At 47.1% G+C, this 9,479-nt stretch overlaps 1 protein-coding gene across 3 annotated transcripts; it reads left to right on the top strand.

Moving 5' to 3' along the window:
• Positions 1 to 3,346: 3,346 nt before the first annotated feature.
• LOC123124087 (uncharacterized) lies at positions 3,347 to 8,548 on the top strand. 3 transcript variants are annotated; one of them, XR_006460957.1, is made up of 6 exons: positions 3,347 to 3,540; positions 7,057 to 7,311; positions 7,481 to 7,676; positions 7,776 to 7,902; positions 8,000 to 8,079; positions 8,273 to 8,548. XR_006460957.1 is itself a non-coding variant. In XM_044544789.1 (2 exons), the coding sequence occupies exon 2, from the start codon at positions 4,672 to 4,674 to the stop codon at positions 5,740 to 5,742; it is 1,071 nt and encodes a 356-aa protein (XP_044400724.1). In that variant the 5' UTR covers positions 3,347 to 3,540; positions 4,654 to 4,671; the 3' UTR covers positions 5,743 to 7,008. The 3 variants fall into 3 exon arrangements, 1 of the variants encoding a protein (XP_044400724.1); XR_006460956.1 differs by having other exon boundaries at positions 7,776 to 8,079; XM_044544789.1 differs by lacking the exons at positions 7,057 to 7,311; positions 7,481 to 7,676; positions 7,776 to 7,902; positions 8,000 to 8,079; positions 8,273 to 8,548 and adding an exon at positions 4,654 to 7,008.
• The last annotated feature ends 931 nt before the right edge of the window (positions 8,549 to 9,479 follow it).

Genomic DNA, 9,479 nt, shown 5'->3' with positions numbered 1-9,479 from the left:
CATCCTTTCTTCACTGAGGTTGTCTTCACTGCTACTTGGAATATCTGGACACAAAGGAATGGGAAGATCATCAGAAATGAGCAACCTTCTTTTAGAGCGTGGAGAAGGAACTTTATCAATGACATCTCTCTTCTGTCTCATAGGATTAGGTGTAAATATAAAGATAGTTTACTGTCTTGGATAGCTAACCTTTCTTAGCCTCTTTGCTTGTAAGTATCTTTTCTCTCTTTTTTCTGTAAATTTGTATAATTGTAACTATACTGCTTTCTTTTAGTTATTAATAAAGGACTGTGAGGTTGTTGCCTTGCAGTATATATTCAAAAAAATATAATACCGTGGAGCAATTCTAATGCCTTTTCTCTCTTAATTTGCAAGATTTACATGAAGAGGGATATTGCCGGCAGCTAGAATTCTGGACATGAAAAAGCTATGTGAGAGATACCTATTCTGCACAACTCCAAGTGGGCTGAATTAAATGTCACGAAGAATTATCTTGGAATCTATAAAAAATACTAGAGAAAAGAAATACCAGAGGAGGCCACCCAGGTGCCCACAAGACACCAGGGCGCGCCTACCCCCTGGTGGCTTGCGGGGCCCCCGCCCAGCCTCCGTGGCCCATGTTCTCCTATATGAAGTCATTTTTCTCTTAAAAACCAGGAGAGGACTTCAGGACGAAGCGCCGCCATCTCGAGGCGGAACCTGGGCAGGAGCACTTTTGCTCTCCGGTGAAGCGATTCCGCCAGGGATACTTCCCTCCGGGAGGGGGAAATCAAAGCCATCGACATCACCAACAACCCTTTCATCGTGGAAGGAATAATCTTCATCATCAACATCTTCACCAGCACCATCTCATCTCAAATCCTAGGCAATATCTTTTATTCAATCTTTGACTCAAAACCTCTGATTGGTACCTATGGGTTGCTAGTAGTGTTGATTACATCTCGTAGTTGATGCTAGTTGGTTTATTTGGTGGAAGATTATATGTTCAGATCCATGATGCTATTCAATACCCCTCTGATCCTGAACACGAATATGATTTGTGGGTAGTTGATTTTGTTCTTGGGGACATGAGAGAAGTCTTGTCATAAGTAATCATGTCAATTTGGTATTCGTTCGATATTTTGATGATATGTATGTTGTTGCTTCCTTTAGTGGTGTCATGTGAACGTCGACTACATGACACTTCACCATCTTTGGGCCTAAGGGAATGCATTCTGGAGTAGTAATTAGATGATGTGTTGCTAGAGTTACAGAAGCTTAAACCCTAGTTTATGTGTTATTTCGTAAGGGGCTGATTTGGATCCATATGTTTCATGCTATGGTTAGATTTATCTTAATTCTTGTTTCGTAGTTGCGGATACTTGCGAGAGGGGTTAATCATAAGTGGGAGGCATGTTCAAGTAAAAACAACACCCAAGCACGGTCACCCACATATCAAATTATCAAAGTAACGAACGCGAATCAAACAAACATGATGAAAGAGACTAGATGAAATTCCCGTGTGTCCTCAAGAGCGCTTTACTTGCTATAAGAGAAAGTTCCGACATGTCCTTTGCTACAAAAAGGAGGGCAACATTGCTGCACCTTTGTTACCGTTAGTACTTGTTGCTCGTTACAAATAACCTTGCTACCAAACTATCTGTTACCGATAATTTCAGTGCTTGCAGAAATTACCCTGCTGAAGACCGCTCATCATTTCCTTCCGCTCCTCGTTGGGTTCGACACTCTCACTTATCGAGAGGACTATGATTGATCCCTTATACTTGCGGGTCATCACCCCACATAATACTCTCACGTAGACCATGGGTTAGTACACAAAACGTAATGGGCAATGTTTACCTTACCATGGGATCACTTGATCCCTCTCGGTACATCTTGTATGCTTTGTGTGTTGATCAACTTGATTCACTCTTTGACTTAGTCTTGCCTTGTATCATGTCTTCTCTATGACCAATCTTTGGATAAGTCACTGAATAACACCTTGGTCATCACATAAACTCCTTGAAAGCAACAAATGTATTTCAAAAAATGTTGATGGACAAATCCTTCGAATATAAGTCAGGACAATCATTACTCCATAGAGAATGCCATCAATTACCAAAAACCACACGTGGGGGTGCCATGCTCTTTCAAGCGGATGTAGCAAGTTCGGGCAATGTTCAATCATTTTCACACCAGACTCGATCCAACGGTCCGGATCGTTTCATCTAAAGATCCAACGGCTGGGATTCGTTTGGACACCCAATCCGATGGTTGAAAATGCAAAAGCCCTAAGAAGCCTCCAATTCTTACCTGGTTCTAAGAATGGGATTGTGAGCATGAATCCAACCCATATTATTACAGCAGGGTAAAGTAAGTAACAATCTGAGTCCTACTCATAGTGATCTGGTCGAATTGGGAGAAGCCGTAGGTATTATTGCAGGTCAATCAATTGGGGAGCCAGGGACTCAACTAACATTAAGAACTTTTCATACTGGCGGAGTATTCACAGGGGGTACTGCCGACCTTGTACGATCCCCTTCGAATGGAAAAATAAAATTCAATGAGAATTTGGTTCACCCCACACGTACCCGTCATGGGCAGCCTGCTTTTCTATGTTATATAGACTTGCATGTAACTATTCAGAGTCAAGATATTCTATATAGTGTGAATATTCCCTCAAAAAGCTTGATTCTAGTGCAAAATGATCAATATGTAAAATCCGAACAAGTAATTGCGGAGATTCGTGCCGGAACGTCCACTTTACATTTTAAGTGAAGTACCCTTTCATACCATGAATTGCAGCCATGTAAAAAAGAGCGATGCGCGAGCGTTGTTGATGCAGATATTTTGGTGGTTTTTTCAATTGTATGATTCTATATTATCTGCTAATTAAGTCATACTTGAGGATTGTTTTTACGCTGAGCGCCGCATGTATTACATTGGTGCTACTAAGTCTCATGTTGGCAATTTTTTTCTAAGTGATGAAAGGATGCGAGGTTGATGTGTTTTTATAGGCCGTTTGCTGTGGATCGATGAAAAATGGTTGATCCACCCAAAATCACAAATTAACACTAAAAACACCTCAATTGAACGAGAGTGTGTTGGAGAGAATGTTGACCCGGTCAAAATCACAAGTCAAATCTTCAGCTGAACATCTTATATAACCCAAAATAAATGTAGTATTTGATTTAGTAAATTTTGGATAGATGCACACAGTAAATCTTTTCCGGCCGCACGGGTCCAGACCAGAGGCGGAAACCCTACCCGTTAAGAGGCGGAAAAAGCAAAGCACGGCACGTGAACGGCCGAACAGGTTAAGATGAGAGCCCCCTTGCGATCCGACCCGTTAGGGACCGGTAAGCACAGCAGTCACACGCCCCGGCCGGCCCCCAATCACCCTCTCTCTCTCTCTCTCTCTCTCTCTCTCTCTCTCGTTGCCGCATCCGGAAGAGAAATTCGAGCAACAATCGGAGCGGAGGGGAGGCGAGGCGAGGCGGCCGGCCGAGGGCGACGGCGACGGCGAGGGGAGGCGCGAGGCGCGAGGAGGAGCGCTCGAAGGTGCGTGATATCACCGCTCCACCTTCCTCTTTCTCTCGGAGGACGATGGTTTTCCTGGCGTTTTTCCCGATGAACTCGACGAATGCAGCGGCGCGGTTCGCCGTGCTGGCCTCCATGGCCCGACGAGGAGCGCACGCCGCCGGAGCGAGAGGGAGGCGCGCGAGGTGGATCGCAACTTCCTTTTTCATCTGGGCGCGGGGGTTTCGATTTGGGAGGCGATTCGGAGTTGTTGCCGATCTTTGCTTGTTTCCTCGGCGATTCTGTTAGGGCTCGAGCTTTTTGGAGGGAATGTTGGGTTTCGGGGGTCCGATTCTGGGCTTGCGCTCGCGAGATTTTTTCCTTGGAAATGGCCAGGTGTACTACTTGTTGCTGCGAATTCCTTTCTCGGCGCCGCTTCCCGTAGTGACCCGATCGACGCCGACGCGAGAGAGAAGACTCCGACGCCGATAGACGCCGACGCATATGTTTAATTCCCGTCGCGTTCGCTGCACTCAGGTGTTGGATTCCACGCGCACGCGTACGTGTTGGATCGACGGTTTGATTTGATTTGGGATGCTTGCAACATGGTCATATCAGATCAAGCATCTTTGTTTGTGCCTGCAGTTTGTGGCAATTTGATTTTCAGGCGAGTTTATGGGTGCCCTCTAAGATGTCAAGCCGTGTGCTTGTTCGCGTCTTGATTGGCTTTGTACTATGTTGGTATTTGGAGAGGGATAGCCTTTTTAGTTTCCAAACAAGATCGATCGTCGGTCGTGCTGTCCCTTGCTTATTGTAGCAGCAGTGCTGTCCCTTGCTTATCGTAGGAGTATATTTATTGCTTTTCTGCCGAGATTGTCTTCAGTCCAGTCCCCATCAATGGGATATCTGATTGAGACCGGACGAATCAAGCAGTGCTGGTAGTAGTAGTAGTAGTATATACAGTATCTGTTTTTGGGTTCCAGTCCTTGAATTAATGGAGTCGGCGTTTTTTTGGCAGCTCTATATATGCTACTGCTACTAGTAACTACTATTGTCGCTTGTTTAGTTGTTTCGTTCGTTCCTTTATTGATGCACTTTGGTCGCCATCAGGCTTGCATTGATTGGCTGACTTTTGTTTGTTCTTGTTCATTGCAGTAGTAGCTACATATAGCTATGGCTGATCCGCTTGCTCCGGATGCTCTGCCTTCCGTGCAAATGGTTGATTGGAGACCCTTGTGCCTAGCAGCGAGGCCATCCCTGTTCCTCGTCCTCCTCACACCCTTGCCTGGTAACCGGAAAGAGACCAAGAGGCTCATGGACCAAGCCGGCACCAAGTCTGAGCAAGAGAAGAGGGCAATTCGTAGATTGAAGTGGTTAACAGAGACCGGACTTGCCTCGCACATCGACGCCCGGTACCTCTACGTGCTCACATGCGCCCACATCGTCGACCACCTTTTTCACGCGGTGGACAGCCCAATCCAAGCAGAGAAGGTGCAGGAGCTGTTCAGGGTCGAGGTCACCTGCCACCACGCCGAGAGAGCCTTCATCGAGGGGGGGAGGGTCGGCGACCGAGCCTACGCGCCGGCGACAGTGTGCGGGATCAACTGCGCCAGCGACCTCATGCTGCTGCGCGTCGACCTCGGCGACCTGCCCCTGAGGTTCAACGACGACGGGCAGATGGAGGCGTGCCCGCATCCGCACCCGATCCCGCACTTCTCCCCAGAGCAGGTGCCGGCCGCCGCCCAGCTGATGCTGCTTTCTTGGCCCGAGTTCCGGCCCTGCACGTTGGCCACGGGCCTTTACTGCATGCAGCGGTTTCTGCCTGACATGAGCACCAACCCTGTTGGATACGATCTCTTTCTTCTGGAGGCGTACATGGGAAGCCAGGGGGGCTCCTCAGGAGGGCCGCTGTTCGATTCTTTCCGGCGGGTCAAGGGCATCCTTCACGGCGGCTCTGGCGGACCGCACTCCCACTTTATCCCGTCCAGAATCATTCTCCCTTTCATCCAGGCGTACGCGGTCCCTCCAAAGCCTCCAGCCCCAGCTCCCTCTGCAGATGACAAGCCAGGTCCTCCTCCGGGGCCGGGAGATCGCAAGCGCGGCCCCCCAAAAGATGACAAGTCTGGTGGCTCCAAGCGACGCCTGTCTTCTGGTTCCCAAGGCAAGAGCAGCAAGTCCGCTGCTGCTGCAGGTGGGTACGGCCGCCGGCAATACGTGCTCAATCCCGGCGATGACTGTTATTGATGATGCATTCTATTCTAGACCCAGTCCCACACCCAGACTGAGACGATCGACGCCAGACAAAAACTCCGACTTGTCTGTTTATTTGGTTCCCAAGACGGAGAGCAGGTCCGCTGCAGCAGCAGGTGGATCCCGGCGATGCTAGCTGAGAGAGAGACTACCTACCCTACCCTACGCTACCCAGCGAGATGATCGACGCCACTTATCGGTTTATTTGGTTATTATCCATTCTTAGTATCCATCCGAGATGGACGATAAAAATAGATCGACGATATAGTGCGTGGTAATACTACCTCCTTCCGAGTTTATTGGACCCCTTCGTATTTTGGTCCAAATTTTGACCATTTATATACTATTAAAATATAAAGTATATGCTATAAAAAATTATACTGTTGAATTTGCATTTGAAAGAGCTTTCCGACAATATAATTTTTCTGACATATATTTTACATTTTGTTAGTTAAATGTTTAACTCAAAATTTAGCCCAAAATAAGAGAGAGGTATATATTTATAATTGTTTAATTCCAAAACTTGTTTTGCGCCCGTGGGTGGAGCCAATACTAGTCAGGTACAAAGTTTTAAATAGCGCGCTAAGCCTCTTAGCGGCGGACCTCTTCTAAATGCTATAGCGTGCTATAGCGAGCTATTTAAAATGTTTGCTCATGTGTTTGGACAAAAGACCTTTAGCGTAGGACCTCTTTTAAACGGTATAGCGTGCTATAGAGGAGCTATAGCGGGCTATTTAAAACCATGGTCAGGTATCGTCCGGCAGTCCACTTTTTCCCCTTGGCTTCTCAGCTCCGCGACCTAGATAGATAGATATAGATGGCGCTCATCTTCATCAGCTTCTCCAACCGATCGGAGGGAGGGGGAGGCCTTGCCGATGTCGTCCGCCGGCCGAACCGGCCTCCTCTTCCACCCGTTGTCCTCGCCGGCGGGGTGCCTGCTGGATCGTAGCAACTACTTTGGCTCTCCACGACCTATACTTGACTTGCCTTAACCATAGTCAACATGTAGCACTCATGTCGATTGTAATGTTAGGTTCAAATTAATCAACGTGGAAGAATGGATAATTAAAACTTGCTTATCCCACTTTCCTTTTTTTTGCGGGAGTGTTTGTCCATGGTTAAGAGTTAGGATTCCCTTGTTTACACTAGAATTTTTCAGTTTCCTCCATTAAGAAAAAAAAAACAATGGTATTGTCCATGACTAGCAAAACAGAGCGGTTAATTGCCTTATTGTGTGTCCATGACTAGCAAAATAGATGTTTTCTGCCTGCTAGGTTAATCCTAACTGTTACTTTCTTCCATGTTCAGAACCAGAGGTATTGTCATCTCATTGGAAGATGGCATGTTCAAGTTCCTCTGCTTAACTAGATTTGCCAACGATGATGTTCCTCGGACCGCAAGGCTATTCTCTGGGACTAGAACTCGGGGCGTTTTTCTACTTACAAATTGTCAGAATATTTGATATGGAATGTCCATTGTCTCAGAATTACTGCTACATTTCCGGAACCATGCCTAATCATCAAACTGAAGCACATATTGGTGGAATCTAATAATCGCTTCTAGGTAAACTCGCTAGCCAGTACTGCTTATCGTTTATCACTTCCAGGTAAACTCGCTAGCTAGTACTGCTTCTCGCTTATAAACTCGCTAGCCAGTACTCAATATCCATGGTAATGATCTACTTGTGCTTGTCATCCAGAATGTGTGCTAAACAAACCTTGCACATGTGTAGCTTACTTGGAGATTCTGGGAGAAGTTTTCCTTTGAGGTTCGCTAGCAAGCAGAGGAGGTGACAGTCATTAAGATTGGTGGCACGTTGCAAAGCTCACCTTTATCAAATGTTCTTCCGGTTGCAAAAAAGCTTCCGAAATTATGCTGTCAAGTGCACGATATGCAGAAAGACTCTGTACTAACTCTCACTAACTTAGGTAAAACTCTCCCCATTTTCTTCATGGCAATTTTCACTGTTTTGTCTACTGCAGGCACTGTAAGATGGATAACTTTGATGCTAAGTTGTTGTCAAACAGGAGCCTTTGCTGGCTTCATATGGGTGATGGACAAAGGGCTTTTGATGATGCAGCTAAATGCAAAAGGCTGCTTCCAAAGTGGGAAGAGGTGAACTATCGGCAAGGAACAGCTCTAGTGTTCATGAAGGTGCAATAGAAGATGGAGTTCAAAGTTCAAACTGACGATGTCATCGCTCCTTTCATATCTGCTATAATTGATTCTGATGTGCGCTTGCCTTCCTTAGGAGTATGCTGCTGCGCATTCCGCACTCCCGCGCGCTTTAGAGTTGGACCCGGAAAGTGAAGAGACCGAGAAATTATTCTAGTATGAAATCCATGTTTCATCTCGTTTTTCCCTCGAGTATTAGATTAACATTGTCAGCAGCTGCAGATTCTAGGTGTTTCCATAATTAGTTAGTTGATTTGGTTGCTTCTTTTGACAATGTTGTGATGAACTTATCAGTTGGTAGAATTTGATCCTTCTTTTTAACAATGTTGTGATGAACTGATTCATGCAGGGAGGCGATGGAACTGAAGTGAACTTGCCCTGCATGCTGACTGCCGAGAGAAGCTCACGCAGAATCTCAAGCTCTCTGTTTTTTGCGTCCTTAGAAGAAAACCCGCTAAGGCATTGTTTGGTTCCAAGGGGAGGACAACCCAGGGCAATAAACCCCTAGGGGAGATTTTCCTATGCTCGTGGGATCCCTCCCACCACGGGGGAGATGTTCCCAGTAGACTAGGTGCCCAAATGGCAACAAGGGAGGGAAGGAATTCCCTCACGTACAACTGACAAATTTGACACAACTAACCATTGATAAATTCCACAAATAATTCTGAGAAACAACCACAAAAACCACAGGCACATAACAAAGGTTCATAATTCATGTCAAATAGAATTTTAAAAATATTACTACAACCTATCCATCACTTCATCAAGCTTAAGATATCGGTCCGCATTTCACAACGATCGAGCATTGGCCTAAGCCGTTTTCATGTGCCAAAATAAAAGCAATCAGTACAAGGGTTGTTGATACATCATTGTGAAGTTTGTGCACTAGAAAAAGTTCTGGATTATAAGTTGCCATGTCCAAGGCAGGGATACTTTCAAACAAGATGGGCAGGTGTGGCAGATGTCATGGGTAGGCTTATCGAACGTGGTTGGGGCCTAAGAGCGTCGGAGGGTACCAGAAGCGAGATCGGGGACAAGCAGAAGGGGGCTCGCGATTTACCCAGGTTCGGGGCCCTCCGGGGAGGTAAAACCCCTAGTCATGTTGGATCTACAAAGTGCTCCTGGAGCTGTTTGAGGGGAGGAGGAAGAAGAGCTAGCTCTCTCCTTCTCCTGGCCGAAAGTGTGTGTGAGTGTCTATGCGTGGGGAAGAAGCCTCCTTTGCATGGAGGACTCCCGGGCGGTCATATAGGCCGGTACTCCCAGGGTTACAATGGTAATGTTACATGGGCGCGGGGACCAGCCGTCATCATCTGGAGCCGGCTGTGGGGCCCGCCGGCTGCCGGGTTAGCCGGGCACGGGTCCCAAGGGAGGCACGGCACTGTGGCACGCCGCGACTTGCATCATGGTGCGACGGGCGCCGTCTTGCTACGAGATCGCTCCGGGTTGCTGCCGCCAACCCCGGGACATGGCCTCGGGTGCACTGTAGCCACGCCTGCCTTGGTCAGGACAATAGGTGCATTGTAGCCACGTCATCCTGTCGTACGAAGGGGGCGGCT

Source organism: Triticum aestivum, chromosome 5D (genome assembly GCF_018294505.1).
Source record: "Triticum aestivum cultivar Chinese Spring chromosome 5D, IWGSC CS RefSeq v2.1, whole genome shotgun sequence".
NCBI classification, from domain to species: domain Eukaryota; kingdom Viridiplantae; phylum Streptophyta; class Magnoliopsida; order Poales; family Poaceae; genus Triticum; species Triticum aestivum.
This window is presented reverse-complemented; position numbering and strand designations above follow the sequence as displayed.

Excerpts from the sequence above, each read along its gene's own strand:
- LOC123124087 (XM_044544789.1), top strand. The coding sequence starts at position 4,672 with ATGGCTGATCCGCTTGCTCCGGATGCTCTGCCTTCCGTGCAAATGGTT.